This window comes from Lissotriton vulgaris, chromosome 9 (assembly GCF_964263255.1).
Source record: "Lissotriton vulgaris chromosome 9, aLisVul1.2, whole genome shotgun sequence".
In the NCBI taxonomy this organism is placed as follows: Eukaryota; Metazoa; Chordata; class Amphibia; order Caudata; family Salamandridae; genus Lissotriton; species Lissotriton vulgaris.
The window spans coordinates 226,203,028-226,220,713 of NC_141697.1; the positions used below are offsets into that span (position 1 = coordinate 226,203,028).

Here is a 17,686-nt window from a genome sequence, read left to right on the forward strand (position 1 = left end):
TGCCTCAATCCGGGGTCGGTCTGGCCTGGCTGCCAGTGGTGTCTCCTCCCGTCGCTCCCCGCCCGGCAGGCCTCTTGTGCAGGTGCTGTGGGGGGCCGGGCAAGCCCCTGGTGGTCTGCTGGCCGGGTCCTTCTCCTGCGCAAACAGGCTAACTGCGTGGGTGCTGACCGCTCCGAACTCACTCATCGGCTGGAAACCACGGGGCGGGCATGTTTGGTCCGCGCATCATCGAGCTTCTGCTATAACCTCAAGTTTCTGACCAAGGTATCTTTCCCAGCACGGCGACTGGGCTAGCTGGGGACCACTGCAATGGGGAAAGCGGACGCGTAGCAGCCCAAGCTCAATTTTGAGGGCCGTAGAACTGGCAGAACCGGTGAGCCGTCAAACAGGCCGAGCGGACGTATACAACCGACCAACATGATGACAGCATCCACTCCATACTCTTTGAAGTCATGTCAGGCCTAAAAACGATTGATCCCAAGATTATTACCTTGACGGACGTCTTGGACCAAGTCAAGCAGCGAGTAGACACCCATGAAACCCGTATTGCACAGCTTGAGGCGAGGGTCTAGGACGAGGACATTACCGGTGCGGAAAAGTGCCAACAACTCTTGAAGATGGACAAAGAGCTCGAGATCATCCGCGCTACTACTGAAGACCTCGAATCCCACTCCAGCAGGAACAACATTCGAATCGTAGGTCTCCCTGAATCCACAGCAATCGACAAAATGGAGACCCTTCTGAAGTCTATGCTGCGCCAACTTTTCGGCACACCTATCAGCTTAATCGATGCCTAGCGAGATCTCCACCCTGACAGGTGTGACGGCACTTGCGTTTCGAAAACTCATGGCTCCTGGTCCCGCATAGATCGGTGGGTGGTTACTCGTGATGTATCATTCTGGGTTTCCTCTGCCACGCATTTGGCACGTACCCTCTCAGACCACCCACAGGTGAGCCCGACCATGTGGATTTTGCAGACCCCTCGATGGGTGGCGTCTGCCGTCTTATGCGTACCGTGATGCCGCATTCAGAGAGGAACTTCACTGCGCCATCATTGAATTCTTTGAGCTTAACACCAGCTCTGTGGACTTAAACTCGGTCCTCTGGGAGAGCTTCATGGTAGTGGTTCGGGGAGAATGCACTGCACAGCAGGCTGGTGTGCTTGGGTCAATTAGGGTCACGCTGGAGAAGCTGGAAACAGAACTCAAATTACTCGATCAAAGCTATGTTGACAACTCTTCCCCTGCTATACTTGCAGATACAAGATCAAAGATGACTGAATAGCATGCAGAGGCCGAGCAGAGGTAATTTACCTCAGGGGTTCCGGTACGGGGAGACCGACCGACCCAGCAAAACGATGGCAAATCTAGTGAGAGCACTATTTGCCCCCTCTTATATAGCAGAATAAAAGGATGACTCTGCTGGAAGAATCACTTCTTCCAGAGCAATAATTGATAAAATATCCTTATTCTATTCCCAACTCTATACCGCCGGAAAGTATATGGATCAGCAATTCATGACCGTAGACATCGCACAAGTGACCCCCGGTCTCCCGGGCGATAAGGCACCTGGGTCTGATGGATTGCGTTTTACAAAGAATATGCCCCCCTCCTCACGGACAACGAATCCGTCGCGAGAAGCGTTTCGCGGATTGTGGTAAGGAATATGCCTATCGCTGTTCTCCTGAAGCCTGACAAGCCACCAGAAGTTGAGATTCATATCGCCCGTTATTATTAATCAACACAGACAACAAGATATATACATATCAACCCCACCATGGCTTCCTTTTCCCATAATACACACAAACTGGAAGGGAAATCTATTCATTAGGAAAATTGTTCAAAAGGAAGTATTGTGGTCTTAGGAGGTATGGGTTCCCTCGATTCTCATGTACATGTTACATTGTCCAATAAAAATGTGGCTCTTATAATTTTGGCTTAAATAACTTTATGAAGGGGAGGAGCCTAGCACGGGACCAAGATGGCCGCGTGATCGTGTAGCTCCGCAAGACCCATTCCTCCATTTGTCTATCCTGCCAGTTATCCTGTGACCCAAGGACCACGTTCGATGGGAGAAAAGCATTGCTGCGCCCTGGTGAAATTGCGGCTCGAAATTCTATCCTCCCGGATCGCCGTCTGAAGTTTTGGCCCTCTGCGTCGCCTGAGCCGCGGACTGTGGTGACAGTTGTGGTCCGACACTAATGAGACAACAGCGGCTGTGTCGACCGGAAGTGGTGCCTCCTCCTGGAACTGCTACCAGGAATTATCCCTAACGACTGGGTGTTTTGAGGGGGCCCTCTCTGCACTAATTGACTGCTTTGGTTGGGATCTCCGAGAGCGGTGGAAAGTGTTGTCGGCAGTGTGAACTTGTACGACATCTGCCGGTTGCTTGAGGCCTCCACGATCACCCTCCATGGCGGCGAGATCGGAGATCGAGAAACCGCCCCCTAAAGGTGGGAGAGCATAGAGAGCAGTCCAGTCCAATAAACTGGACAGATATAACTTTCTTAAGGGATCTCCGAGTGACCAGAGGCAACACCCAGCGACCAGACCTCTCTCCCCAAGTGGCAGCTCCGAGCCTTCTCTGAAAGATATAATGGATGTCGTCACTAGGATTGAGGCTTCTTTGGGGACTATGATGGATGCGCTTGATACCAAACTGGACTCGGTTAAGATTGACGTTAACCTTTTGCACACTGATCACGCCAAGACTAGTGAAAAGGTGAAGTACCTAGACATCATAACAACTAGCCTGGTGGACGACGTCGCTGAAGTACAGAGGGAGGTCCGGGCCTTGCAAGCAGCACGGGAAGAGACCCGACGGCTGCTGGATGACTATGAGGGCCGTAATCAGCGCAACAACGTTCGCATCCTAGGTATACCGGAAAAGGCGGAAGATCGTGCGCCTAATCTATTTGTGGAAGACTTGATTCTTAACCACCTGAAGCCCAAGGGACTCGGCAAGTTTTTTACGGTGGAGAGGGCGCATAGGGTTCCGGGCGGGCCGCCGAAAATGGAGGCGCCAGCTAGACCCATGATTGTGAGGGTCCTGAATTATCGGGACCGTGATGTCATACTCCAGACCTCGCAGACGGATGGCCCGTTACGGTACGAAAATACCACTGTGTCCTTCTTTCTGTTTCTTTTTGGTTTCAGTTTCATTTTGAAATGCATTGGGTGTTAGCAGATGTGAATGTGCGCATGTGGAGTGGGGTGAATGTGTTGCTCTAATCATGGATCGGGGATCCGGGTGTTGAGTTGGAACGTGAATGGTTTGGGAGACAAAATTAAGAGGTATGGTTAGTCAGATTATCAGGCATCATTCACCAGATGTGGTACTTTTCCAGGAGACGCATCTTGTGGGTAACCATTGTATGGCCCTTCACAGAGGAGGATATAAACTGATCGCGCATGCGGGGTTTACGACAGGCTCTAGGGGAGTTGGAATCTTGGTGAAGAAGGCCTTCGCATTTGAAGTTAAAGTTACGTGGTCCGATCAGCGGGGCAGATATGTGGGTGTCTCTGGGAGGATGGGGGGTAAAGCGGTCACCTTTCTCTCTATCTATGTTCCCCCGGGCCTCCAATCTGACACCTTTAAGGATCTTGCCAAGGTTTTTCCACTCGCTCCCACTTGGTCTTCTAGTTCTTGGTGGTGACTTTAACACCGTTGTTGATGGTAGTTTAGACCGTGCCCCGCCGAGATCGCTTCCTCCATCGCGTCAGTGGCTCCCCGAATTCTTGGATTCTTTGGGTTTGGTTGATGTGTGGCGTCTCTTGAATCCTGTCTTACGGAGGTGTACACATCTTTCGGCGGCGCATGGCTCTATGTCGCGACTTGACTATGTTCTAATGCCTGCGGCTATGGCAGACACTATCAGGGAGGCGCGTCATTTGGGTAGGGGTGTCTCTGATCACTCCCCAGTTTGGGTTCGAGTTGAGATGGGACAGCCTACGGGGAGTAGAGTTGCGCCTATTTACGCCAGGCACCTTAGAAACCCAGTCATTAGAAAGGAGATATGTAGGGCTTCGGAACAGTATTTTCAGCATAATCAGGGCACTGTGGATTCCGCGCAGATGCTGTGGGAGGCTTATAAAGTTGTTCTACGCAGGGAGGCCTGGTCTCATTGCGGGTAAGAAAAGGAGACGTTTGGTGGAGAATAATACTGTTGAAGCGGAGGTTGTCGATTTGGAAGAGCAAGTTGCCAGTGGTGCGTCTGTCGAGAATCAGCATCAGTTGCACCTCAAGCAGGATGAGTACCATAGGCTGTCTAGGGAATCGGCGGCGACGCAACATAATGATGTCCAGAGTAGGATTTAGGAGCATGGCGATAGGGCTGGCAAGCTCATAGCGTGGCTGGAGCATGGAGAGCGCGCCTCTCGGTTGGTGTCGGAGCTTGAGAGTGACGGTCCTTAGGCTCTCACAGACCCTCAGACGATCGTGGATTCCTTTGGCTGCCACTATAACGAATAGTTTCTTACCTGTCGGTGTAGTTTTGCAGCTTGAAGATTCTCTGGATTCACTATGCTGTGCATATTCCGCCATCTGGTGGTTGGGTCCGGAATCGTAGTCTTTTTTCTCTTTTTTTTTTGTAGCCCAGGTGGGCGTCGACGTCCCACCATTTGGTGTACCTTCGGTGACGTCGGCATGCTTCCGGTGGAAGCTACCACCCTTGGGCGCCATCTTCAGATTCTTTTTTCTGTCTCTTTTCTTTTCTGTGTTTGTAGTGAATCCATGGCTATGTTTGTTAATCCTCTTGTTTTTTTTGTAATTCTTTTCACGTATCTTGTAAGCTTCAACTTTTTCTTTTCTATGTGTTTCCACCTTCTTTTCCAGCCTCATCTTTCTGGCGGAGGCGGGTGGGTTCGCTAGTGAATCCAGAAAGATCTTCAAGCTGCAAAACTACACCGACAGGTAAGAAACTATTTGTTTTGCAGCGTGAATCTTTCTGGATTCACCATGCTGTGCATAGATTTTGTAGCGGTTTCTGTTACTTTTGTGGCGGCTGGGTGGAAGATGAGCGTTGGTTGTTGAAAATATGTTGAAGCACTTTTTGTCCTACTTGTGCTTCTTTGTTGATTTGAACATCCACGCAATAGTGCTTAGTGAACATGTGCACTGAATCCCATGTTGCCGCCAGGCATATGTCCTGAATTGGTGTCTTGACCAGAAAGGCAATTGTTGCTCCTTTCTTCCTGGTTGAGTGGGCCTGTGCCCCTCCTGTTAGCTCCTGGCCCGCTTGCTTGTGGCAGAACTGAATAGTTTGTGCGATCCATCGAGCTATGGTGTTTTTCGACACTGGTTTACCCATGTAACTGTTTGCAAAGGATACGAAGAACTGTTTTGTCTTCCTGTGTCCTTTCGTTCTTTCCATGTAGTGCATCACTGCCCTTCTTGCGTCTAGAGCGTGGAGTGCTCTCTCAGCGCTTGTAGCGGGGTTTTGGAAGAAGCTCGGGATCTGAATACTTTGATTCATGTGAAATCTCAACACCACCTTCGGCATGAAGTGTGGGTCCGTTCTCATTACGACCCTGTCACTGTGTATCTGAACGTAGGGTTCCTGTAGTGTTAGAGGCTGCAGTTCGCTCACTCTCCGTAGTGATGTGATTGCTACCAGAAAGGCAGTTTTCATAGTCCGCATTTGCAGTGATGCTTTGTGCATTGGTTCGAAAGGTGCTTTTATGAGTTCTGTCAGTACTACATTCAGGTTCCAAGCCAGTGGTGGCATTCTTTTTGGTGGCGCTATTCTTTTAGCCCCCTCCAAGAATCTTTTCACGACCTGAGATGTGAAGAAACTTCTCCCCGTTTCTCCTCTTGTGTATGCCACAATCGCTGCCACGTGTACCCTTAGCGAAGACCAGCTTAATTTTGCCTTTATTAGGTGCAGGAGGTACCTCAGCACCGTAGATTCCCTTGTCATTTTTCTGTGTAGTTTTTTCTTTCGACACCATTGAGTGAATCTTTGCCATTTTGCCCCATAGCATTTGCATGTGCTGGGCCTTCTTGCCTCTCGCAGCACTCTGAGGGTGCTCTCTGGTAGTTTTAGATGGGCGAACTCCAAGTCCTCAGGAGCCAGGCTGAGAGGTTGAGGCTCTCCGGCTCTGGGTGTAGCACTTCTCCGTTTTCCATGGACAGTAGGTCTCTTCTTTTTGGGAACTTGTGGGGAGGGCCCTGCGCCATCTCCATTATCTGAGAGTACCAGGTCTGCCTGGCCCATTGTGGTGCCACCAGGATCAGGGTCATGTTGCTTGTCATGCATTTGTTCAGAACCCTGGGGATCAGCGGTATCGGGGGAAAGGCGTAGGCAAATGTCTTTGCCCAGCTTATCCATAAGGCATTCCCCTGTGATTGTGCTTCTGGATGCAAAGTATTGGCATTTTGCATTCCGGCGTGTTGCAAATAGGTCTATTGTTGAAGTGCCCCACCTCCTGAATAGTTTCTCTGTATCCTGCATATTGAGTTCCCACTCGTGGGATGCTGAAGTCTGCCTGCTGAGCCAGTCCGCTTCTACATTGTCCTTCCCTGGCAAGTGTATGGCTAGCAGGTCTATTTTGAGTGGTATTGCCCACCTCCAGATTTCCTGTGCCAAGTTCAACAGGGGAAATGATTGAGTTCCCCCTTGTTTGTTTATGTACAACATTGTTGTGGTGTTGTCTGTTTGTATCAGCACCTTCTGGCTGTACAGGTGTCTCTGGAAGGCCTTGAGTGCCAGCAACACTGTTTTCAGCTCTAGGTAATTGATGTGCCTGACCGCATTTGTAGGGCTCCACAGGACTCTCACTCTGAGCTTGTTCATATGTGCGCCCCACCCCTTCTGGGATGCATCTGTGGTAATGGTCACTGTTGGGTCCGGTGGTGTTAGAGGTTTCCCTACTGTTATCCGTTCCTTGGTCCACCACCTTATTTCTTCCTGCACCCTGTGCGTCACAACCACTAGATCCTCCCAACTTCCTGTAGCTTGTGACCATTGTTGTTGTAGCCACTCTTGGAGTGGTCTCATCTGTAGGCGTACATTGGGTACCAGGTGTATGCATGACGCCATCCTCCCTAAGATCTTGCTCACTGTCCTCACTGTCAGACCTCGCCCCTTCAGGTAGTGACGTTTCTCCCTCAGTAGGCTGAGTGTCCTCTTTTCGCTGGGTGACACTCTGCATTGGACGGTGTCCATTTGAGCACCCAAGATGATCTTCACCTGCTCCGGTTCCATTGAGTATTTTCCCCAGTGTATTGAGAAACCCAGGCCAGTTAGCGTTCGTGACTTGCTGTGCGTGATCCTTGCATGTCCTGTACGAGCTTGCCTTTACGAGCCAGTCGTCTAGGTAGGGGTACAAGTGTATCCCCTCCCTTCGCAGATGCGCGGCTACTGCCGCGAGGCATTTGGTGAACACCCTTGGTGCGGATTTTAGACCGAAGGCCAGGGTTGTAAACTGGTAGTGGTCGTCTTTCACTGCAAACCTTAGCATGTGCTTGTGCTGCCTGTTCATTGGGATGTGCAGGTACGCGCCCTTGAGGTCTATGGTGGACAAGAAGTCCCCGGCCTTTATCTGTGGGATGACTTCTTGCAGGGACGTCATCTTGAATTTTTGGGTCTTTACGTATTTGTTTAGGAACCGTAAGTCTAGGATGGGTCTTAGGCTTTCGTCCACTTTCGGTACCAGGAAGTAGTTGGAGTACACTCCTTTGTTCCGTTCTTTGAATGGGACTGTTTCGATGGCCTCTTTGAGGAGTAGTTCTTGAGCTTCCTTTTGGAGCAGTTGTAGTTCTGCTCCCGAATGTTCTCTTCTCTTTGGCTTTCTGTTTGGTGGATTCTTTAGCAGCTCTATGCAGTATCCGAACTGCATGATGTTCAGTATCCACTTGTCTGTGGTGATTTTTCTCCACTCCTGGAGAAAAAAATCTTAGCCTGCCTCCTACAGGAGTTACATGATCTTTTGTGTCCTGTCCGTGTATCCCTCTCACCTTTGTTTCTCCCTGCTCTTCCCCCGGAGGGTTTGGGTGGTTGAGCACCTTTTCTCGTGAGCAGTCACTTTGAGGGGGGTTGTTTGCCGCCTCTTCTTCTTTGTCCTCGTCCATTTCCTCTTGAACGAAAGGACTGGCCCCTGTTCTGGTAGTTCCAGTTTTGTCTCTGTTGGACCTGGTGACCTTGGTTGTCACTCTGTTGTCCCTGGTGGAACGTCTGGTGAGAATCTCCTCACTGGCTTCCACCTCTGCTGTTTGGCCTCCACGTAGGAGTGCCCCTTCTCATCCCCCTGAATTGCAGGGCCCCCATGGACCTTGCCGTCTCATTGTCCTTCTTCAGTTGTGCGAGATTTTTATCAACTGGGGCTCCGAACAGCGTTTCACCATTGAAGGGTGTGTTCAGGATGTTGTTCTGAACCTCAGCTTTGAAGCCTGAGATCCTGAGCCAGGCTTGCCTTCTCTCTGTGATGCCTATAGCCATCAGTCGGCTGGATGTTTCAGCCCCATCCAAGGCTGTCTTTAGGCACGAGTTAGCAATGCTTTTCCCCTCGGTGTGATGCCCTCTCACGGTATTGCTCCGGGAGGTGCTTGAGCAATTGCCCCATCTCATCCCAATGTTGGTATTGATGTCCGTTTAGGAGGGCGTTCGAGTTCGCCATCCGCCAGTGCGTTGCGGCGTTTCTCTCTATTTTCCAGCCCGTTAGGTCCATCCTCCTGCTTTCCTTGTCAGGTGGAGGGCCAGATGTTGTTGGGACGTTGGCCCTTCTTCTGGCCGTTGCAGCGATAATAGAGTCAGCTGTGACGGACCCCTTGATATAAGCTGGGTCCTGTGAGGAGAATTTGTATTTCTTTTCTGTCCTCGGCGTTACTGATCTACATGTAGCCGGGTCCTTGAAGGCTTCCTTCCTCTGATCCGTGATGCTTTTCAGCATGGGAAGGAATTGGCTTCTTGTCTGTGTGGGGAGCAATGTTTCCAGCAGGAAATCTGCTTTTGGCTTTTCCTCCTCTAGCTTCACCCCATAATCTGCTGCTGCCTTCCTCACGACCTTGTTGTATGCCCCGATGTCGTCCGGTGGCGAAGGCCTCGACGGATATGTCTCCACCGCCTCCTCCGGGTTTTCCGCCTCGATGTCCTGCCATTCCTGGTCCTGGGCCGTCGAGGAACCCGAGCCGTAGTTTGACTGCTGGTCCCCGTAATCCTCATCATTATAATAGAGGTCCTCTTCCTCTTCGTGCTCCGGAGTTTTCGGCGGATCTTCGACGTCGAACTCCTCCTGTTGTACCACCTCAGCGACGGACGTTGCCGGCCTCGAGGGGATCTTGTACATTTTCATTTTGTCGTCGAAGTCTTTCTTTCTCTGGAGGATGTTCTCCATCTCGGCCTCGAGCCTTCTTTTCTTTCTCAGCATCTCTGCGGCCTGGTCGTCGTCGAGCGTTTCGGCTGCTCTTTTCGGCGGTGTCGTTGAGGTCGAAGCTTTCTTCAGCTCCTTTTCCTTCAAAGTCGAAGACCCTTTTTCGGGGGCTTGCTTCGACGACCTCTGCTTTTCGCCGGACTTCTGCCTCCGGGAGTCCTTGTCGAAGGATCCGCTAGGCTCTTTTTCAGAGGATGCAGCTTCGGCCGTCAAACTTTTCGGCACCGGTGCTCCTTTCGAGGCTTTGGACTCTGCCTTTCGAGGGTCCGCCTCTGGTTCTCGAGGCCCTGAGGGGGTTTTCGGCGTCGTAGACTCTCCTGCCTTATCAGGCGTTTTCTTATCGGTCTCTGCGACCGTGAAGTCCTCTGGACCTTCGGCGATGTTGTCCTCGCCGTCGGTGGAGAGGCCCAGTTGAGCTTTCCTCTGCTTCTCTCGAACTCGGAGTGTCTTCGGCTTGAAGACGGAGCAGGCGTTGCAGTCTCTGCTCTCGTGGTCGACAGGCAGGCAGAGGTTGCAGACCGGGTGTTGGTCCTTCTGCGCGAACTTGTGGTGGCAGTTTTTGCAGAATTTAAACAGAGTCTTGTACATCCCTGCGCTCAGGGGGCCCCCTGTATGCGCATTCCTCCAAGGACGTCGAAGATCTCGAAGTTATTCTCTTTCTTCATCGTCTCCTCTCTGATGGTCTTCTTCTCCTCAACTTTTCCGGCCATTACCGTCGAATAGTAGTTGTATTTTCTCCTTTTTTCCTCCAAAACTTCTGGAGCTTCACGCGACAATCCAGACCCAACGGCGGAAAAAAGAATCTGAAGATGGCGCCCAAGGGTGGTAGCTTCCGACGGAAGCATGCTGACGTCACCGAAGGTACACCAAATGGTGGGACGTCGACGCCCACCTGGGCTACAAAAAAAAAAAAAGACTACGATTCCGGACCCAACCACCAGATTGCGGAATATGCACAGCATAGTGAATCCCGAAAGATTCATGCTGCAAAAGGGTCTTTATGCTTCCTCGGACGCATATACTGGCACAGAACAGGCTGAGATGATCAGGGATATTATTATGCCTAGTTTGTCTGAGGAAGATCGGAAATGTATGGATTCCGATATTACTGATGACGAAATAGCGAGAGCCATCAAGAGCATGAACTCGGGGAAGGCGACGGGTCCCAATGGCATTCCGATTGAGCTCTATAAATTGAATGCTTACAAAATTGCCCCCTATATTAAAGCCATGTTTATTGAGAGTAAAGAGTCTGGTAGCCTCCCCTATAATCAGCGGATTGCGAATATCGTAGTTATCCACAAGCCAGGTAAGCCCCGAACCTCCCCCTCTTCCTATAGACCTATTTCTTTGCTCAACGCGGAACCTAAGATTTTAGCCAAAATACTGGCGATCAGGTTGGTCAAGGTGATTTCCACTTTGATACACCCAGACCAGTCGGGCTTCATGCCGCGCTGCAACACTGCGTTGAATCTTCGGCGTTTACACGGAGTGCTGGGTAGGGCCCGTGCTCTGTTACAACCTGCTGTGTTGGTGTCCTTAGACGCCACCATGGCCTTTGATCGGGTCGAATGGTCGTACCCATTCCCGGTGTTGGAGAAGCTGGGTTTCGGGCCCGAGTTTATAGGAAGGGTGCGCCTGCTATACTCTGCCCCATTGGCTCGCGTCGTTGTGAACAATTGTCAATCTGATGATTTTACATTGGAGAGAGGGACGCGGCAGGGATGTCCTCTGTCGCTCCTCCTGTTTGCGTTGGCGCTGGAGCAGTTGGCGGCTTGGGTCAGATGGGAAAGATCTGTACGTGGGCTTCGATGGTCCCCGGATTGGGAAGATAAGATTTCGCTTGATGTCGACGATGTGCTTCTATATCGCACTTCGCCTAGGTCCTCGTTGCTGGTCTTCCTTGATATTCTTAGAGTGTTTGGTGAATACTCGGACTTTGCTATTAATTGGGCGAAGTCTGTATTGTTAGTTTTGTCGGGAGACCCGCCGGTGATTCCACAGAGCTGCCCTCTCCAAATTGCTACTACGGGCTTTGTGTATTTGGGAATTCATATTGCCTTGGACGCCAGGTCAAGATACGTAGAGAACTTGTTGCCTCCACTGGTTAGACTACGTACTGATGTTGAGCGTTGGAAGGCGTTGCCTCGGTCTCGCCTGGGCAGAGCGGTATTGTTTAAAATGTTGGCGCTTCCTCGGTTTCTGTATGCTCTCCAAAATGCTATGGACCCCGTGCCTGTTAAATACTTCAAGGAGAGGGTGGGAGCCGGCCAGCGTCCACTGATGCCTCATAGAGCCGGAGGAGCTCTGGCGCCATAATGTCACTTTTTGCCTTATAATAATCAGCCGGCAGACCGTCCTGCCCGGTGTCTTCCCAGACGCTAGTGCTCGAATTGCATCCCCCACTTCCTCCAGTGTCAACAGAGCACTGAGCTCCCCGTTTTGACTTTCCGTGAAAGTCAGCAGAGTGACCGATTCCAGAAACCCCATCAGCAGATGTGGGTGGCCAGCGCCTCGCAACCTGTAGAGTTCCGATAGTGGTCTGTCCGCGTCCGGTGGATTTCGCGCTGCTTGTACACCACCGTCCCATCATTGGAACGGATGGCACCGATCGGAGTCGTGCGCTCTGTCTTTCGGACTAACCAGGCTAGCAAGCGGCCAGCCCTATCTGCCTTTGAGTGTGTCCTGGCTGTGTGTGCCGCATAGTTGTGGCACCTCAGCCGTTCGACTAGGACTGCGTACTCGCCGCGGAGTTCCCCCAGTTTACGTGCGTGTTCGCCCGTGCCTTCCCCCTCCCTTTCATAGTGTAGTAGTTCAGACTCTATGAGAGTTAGAGAGTCGGACACCTGCGCATGGATATTCCATGTGGCGCCTATGCAGTGCCCACGGATGGTCACCTTGTGGGCGTCCCATTCCACCCCTGAGTCGCTCGTTGTGCCCTCATTTTCTTCAAAGTAAGAGAGGATGGTTGTGCCCAGAGATGACCGAAATTCAGCGTCTTCTAACGCTGCAGACTGTAGTCGCCATGTGGATACCGGAGGCCTATCTGCCTCCCGGTTGAGATGGAAACAGAGAGGGTTGTGGTCTGAGTGTGTCCTGCCTAGGTACTCAGTCTTGGACAATAGCAGGATTAGAGACTGGGAACCTACTATACGGTCTAGGCGGACGTGGAGGTCATGCACAGCCGAATAGTACAAGTATATCTTGTCCGCAGGGTGTTGTGTGCGCCAAAAATCATGTATGTCCCAATGTAGTAGCCAGTTCCTAAAGGCCCGTGCTGTTGATGTCGCTGCCACTGCACGCAGGGGTGGGAAGGAGCGGTCCAGGTTTGTGTCCATGACCATGTTAAAGTCGCCGCCTAACAACCAGGGGAGGCCCGTGTGACGCTGGAGAATAGGGTTTAAGGACGCCAGGAAAGCGGGTTGGTCTGTGTTGGGAGCATAGCTGGAGCCCAGCAATATCTCCAGCCCATTAAGACTCCCCCTAACAAAGGAGTACCTCCCTTCATTATCTATTTGAGCGTCTGAACATTTAAAGGGGACGCCAGCACTCACCCATATCAGGGTGCCGCGCGCTTGTGATGAGTAAATTGTGCCGTGTATCTGTCCCCTCCATCGCCTGCGAAGCCTTTCCAGCTCTACCTGGGACTATGTGTTTCCTGGAGAAGCGCGATCCCCACCTTGTGTCTCTGCATGTAGGCGAAGACAGAGTATTTACGCGACGGGGTGTGCATGCCGCGGATGTTCGATGTCATAATAGTGGTGGTCGCCATGACGTGTGTTGTAATGCAGTCACCTGGGGAGCTGGGGGGGTCGCCCCTCTAAGCCGGGGGCCGGGCTGTCGCAGGGTGTTCGCTTAGTGTCGCTTCTGTAATATGTAAACTAACATTAACATTGTAGCTCGGCGGGCAATTTCCCAACGGGGCAAGCGTTCAAACTTAGTAAGGCAATTTCTCTTCAAGGTAACGTGTCCACAATTTGAGTGTGTGTGGGGAAGCACGCAGTCAGTAGCGGAGCATGATGTTCCCTCACTTAGGGCCCTTAAGATTGCAGAGGTGTTTATGAAGCATCCAATCAGTGATGCACGCCGGACTGACTTGAGTTAGCCACCAGGGCGACGCACATGCTGATCGCCCCACCTTTCCCACACACCGGGCGCGGTTATGTGTCTGCAGTGTGCTACACGCGAGGCGCCAGGGCCCGCCACCAACGACAGCAATACAATGGTCAATCAATGAAAGGATACAGTATGCAGTATACTCAGTTCAGATAATGTATCAGGGTGTCCCAGGTCTGCCTCTGGTCACACTATGAAGTCCGCTGTCTGGGGTGTAACCACAGGCATAACAATGTCATCTGACAACTCTGTGGACGGCGATGATGGTCCGCTGGCTTGTACTTCGCTCTGCTGACCGTGGCCCGGGTCGTTGCTGGTGTTCACCGCACCAATCGTCGCAACCGCCTCTAGGGCCTCCTGTCTTTCCTGCAGCATTTTTTCTGGGCTCGGAGCGGCTTGTCCCAGACCTGCACTCCACCGGGCCCCCCCCCCCTCTTCCTCCTCCGCCTCCTGGAGCGTTGCTCCTGCCATCCGCCTTTTTCTGGGCCCGCCGGTCGCGGTCCCAACCATCGCTCTGTTTCTTCCAGCCAGTCCCAAACTTCTGACGGGGCTTTGAAAAAGCGCGTGCCCTCCTTGGTGACCACTCTCAAACGGGAGGGGAAAAGTAAGGAATAGGGTAACTCCAGTTCTCGCAGTTGTTTCTTCACTGCCAGGTAGGAACCACGTCTCCTCTGCACAGTCGCCGTATAGTTCGGGAAGAACATGATTTGGCTAATGCCCACTTTGAGGTTTCCCATCTACCGAGTTTCGCGGAGCACCGCATCGCGGTCTCATTGATAAGGAGTTTGAAAAGGAACGGGCGGGCCGAGTTCCAGGCCTTTGGGCTTGCGCAGGCACCCTATGAGCCCTTTCCACCACAAAGTGGGCGACAGCGTTCCAGCCGGTAGAAGCATTCGCAGCCAGTCTTCCATGTACTGTACGGGGTTCTTCCCCTCTTCCCCTTCTGGCAGGCCCACTACCCGGACATTACTGAGTCGGGAGCGCCCTTCCACATCCTCCGCGCGATCCTCAAGTGCATGAACCCTGTCAATTAGATCCTGCAAAGCAGAGGCGTGGCTGTGTACCACCGGCTGCAGTTCCTGGACTGTTTGGCGCTGCGCGGCGACTGATTCCGACAGTTTGCGGTGATCCGCATGCAACAGCGTGAAGTCAGAGGTGACTTTGTCAAGCCGTTCTTCCAGGAAAGTCTTAGTTTGTGCTAAGGTAGTCCCAATACACTCCACTGCCGCCAGGACAGTGTCCATTTTGGCTGCCAGGGTTGTTGCAGGTTCCATATCAGTCCTCCGCTGATCCTGTGGCGCGTCGGGGCCACCCGGGCCCTGCTGCTTCGGCTGTGACTTGTCTCTCAGCCTGCCCATTGCAAGTTGCTGCGCCGTGGGCATCGACGCTCCCGACGCCGGACCAACAGCAGCGGCAATGAGGCCCTCAAATTACCAGACTCGCCGCACTTGTCAGGAGGGTCAATGGTGCGTGCCAATCGACTACCGGCAGGTCTAGATGTTCCTTCCCCAGCAAGGTGCCACGTCAAGGCGCTTGAGGACAGTCCGATTCCAATCCCACAGTGTGCGTCCCCCTCTCAGGAGCTTTGCAGGTGTAGTCAGTAAAGTTTTCATAGGCGCCTCACCACTTGAGCGGAATATAGAATTCCCCTCCAGCTGGGTCCTCACCACAGACTCGGCCACAGCGTCCGGAGGTGCCAGCAAATGACATACACAGCAGATACGGTCAAAGGGCGAGGGTCTCTCTTCCCGCGGATAGCCAAAGTGGATCCAGGAGCAAGATAACTTGGTCTGCCACCCGTCTCGCCCTTTTCGCCCCCTTGTCTTGGCTTTCGCTGCTCTCGTACGCCCGACTCCCTTCTCGGTGTCCAATGTCCCCACAGTTATTGGAGAGCCTGCGTTCCGCGCCCTAGGCCTCAATGACTCTCCAGGTAGCGGTGAGTGCCAGCCGTGTTTATATTATGGGCACCTACCAGCGCCAGGCCCCGTTCTTACCGGTTGCCGCCAGGCCGCCTCCGTGTTCCGCTGAAGATGTTGCTGCAGCAGCACTGACAGTTGGACAACAGTTGTAGGATGCTGCTGCTACATAGATTTGAGACAGATAGTACTGCTAGATCATCAATTATTCAGTCAAAAGCATACAGAGACATAAGTCAGTTTCAGAAGAATGAAAAGTCACATGAACGGACATCGACCGGAGGTCAAGCAAGAGACTAATCATTGGACAAGGAATGAAAAAAAATATTGCTAATAACGTGCCCAGGAAGGATGAGGGGTACGAGAAACAGCATAGCCGAGAAGGAGGGGCTGCAATACACGTCACTGGAATTTACCATTAAAACAAGCAGACACACCTCCTAGTTACGGAAAACCAAATATAAAGTGGCACAACAAAGAGAAACACCAGGAGCATAGGCTCCCTCCCTGTATGGGTCATATGGGGGGGGGTGAACCAACAAGTGCTACAATACTTAAAGCACTAACTGGGAGTGACACCTAGCCATTAGGATACAGTTCTCCTAAGATTTAGAGCCCCCTTATTTTTCTTTGGCGACCAAGGCTGCTGACAAAGGGGCACCCCCTCGAACCTTGATATGCAGTGCATGATATAGTTGTGAAAAGAGTAGGCTGCAAAGTAGTAATTTAGAATCCTTCTTATCCAGGGCAAACAGAGGTCTCTCCATCTTGGGCCTCAATGCCTGAACTTACAGTATATTAGCTACATAGGTGATGACTTGGCTGGTCTAAAGTTGTCAACTGATATCAAATAGGAGTTGTACATGCAAATAAGTCAAGTATTGCGCGGAGAACATTTGACAGGTAAGTGTTTCATATTTTATAGCAACTGAATGGTTTGCGAAAGCAGTAAATGTAAGCATTTGTCATGAACAAGGTGTGATGTATTAAGCATCTTTAATTATACATCAAGAATAAGTGCTAAGTAAAGTCCAAACTAAGAAGGTCTTAAATAAAAACATACATGGTTACACAACATCTTTAACGATCATACATACCATTGCCACATTGCTATCCAAAGGTTGGGACGTCCAATGACTTCTGTGTTTGTGCAAACTCTGTGTTATGGAAAGACAAAACAGATTCACATTGGACAATTCTATAAAGGATGTTTTTATTGTGTCTGCCCCCCTACAAACATTTGCAGTCAGGCTGCCTTCTTGTTTTACTTGCAGTTATTACAAATGCACTTTAGATCTACTGAAACAGATTGTTCTGGTGAAAGTTCAGCAACTAGTATTTTGAACAGCTGTGTAGAAGTAGAACACAGAAACAGTGGCTCATATATGCATTTGTACACAGCAAAGCAAACATCAAAAGTGCATGCTACTGTGAAATTATTTATACGTTGAGGAAAGAGGCAAATCTTTATCGCCATTCGAAACTCAGTGGTGGAGAATCTTTTTTGGAAGACCAATCTTCCATATGCAGGCTTAAACTGAAGAAGATCTGTTATGAGCCAATGGTGGATCAAACCATGCAAGCACTTCTAGCACTATCAGGGTATCAATGCATTTGCATGTATTTGATGACACATACATGTCAAAAGGACAGTAACGTGAATAAGTTACATATTTTAAAAAAATTCAGTCTGCCGCTTGCCTACAGGCAGAACACCTGGCAGTTTTGTCAGGCCACAGACAAGACTTGACATTCTCCGATTTGGACTGACCGGGAGCTAGTGTACAGATCAGAATGGGAATCCAATAGTCTAGCTACTGGCAAGATCTAGCATGAAAAAATAAACAAAATAAAAAAATCCAACAAGCCAATGACTACTTGCCTATATTCAGGAGAGTTACATTGCAGTGATAATAAAGAACATGTTAGTTCCCTTTGGTAACGATATATCTGTAAGACATATATTAGTTATACATTCCTTACCTTAGAATTACCCCCAGGCATCCGACTGGATCCGGAGAATGTTTCTTCAGCAATACCCCTGCACGTTGGTAGGTGGCGTCATGATTGCCGGAATGATGCCGCGGTATCTACTTAGACACCCCACCTGCATGGTGACGTCAGTTCTTTACACTAAAATCCACACCAGAAGCGCAGAGCCATGCACGACACGGACCACTGGAGCACAAAACTAGACACCTGAAGGGAGTCCCTTGCTCTAGAAGACAGTTCGCAGAACGGGGGAGATGGTTGGGGTGATAAGGAATCTATAACTAACATACGTCT

The 17,686-nt window shown here is 51.0% G+C and overlaps 1 protein-coding gene across 2 annotated transcripts in view; it reads right to left on the minus strand.

The window, feature by feature from the left end:
* The window catches only part of GEMIN2 (gem nuclear organelle associated protein 2), a 252,485-nt gene that overhangs the window by 184,890 nt on the left and 49,909 nt on the right, over positions 1-17,686 (minus strand). For both annotated transcript variants that reach the window (XM_086937355.1, XM_086937356.1), the window contains exon 4: positions 16,498-16,557. In XM_086937355.1, the coding sequence (XP_086793481.1) occupies positions 16,498-16,557 (60 nt within the window). The remainder of the gene's footprint in view (positions 1-16,497; positions 16,558-17,686) is intronic.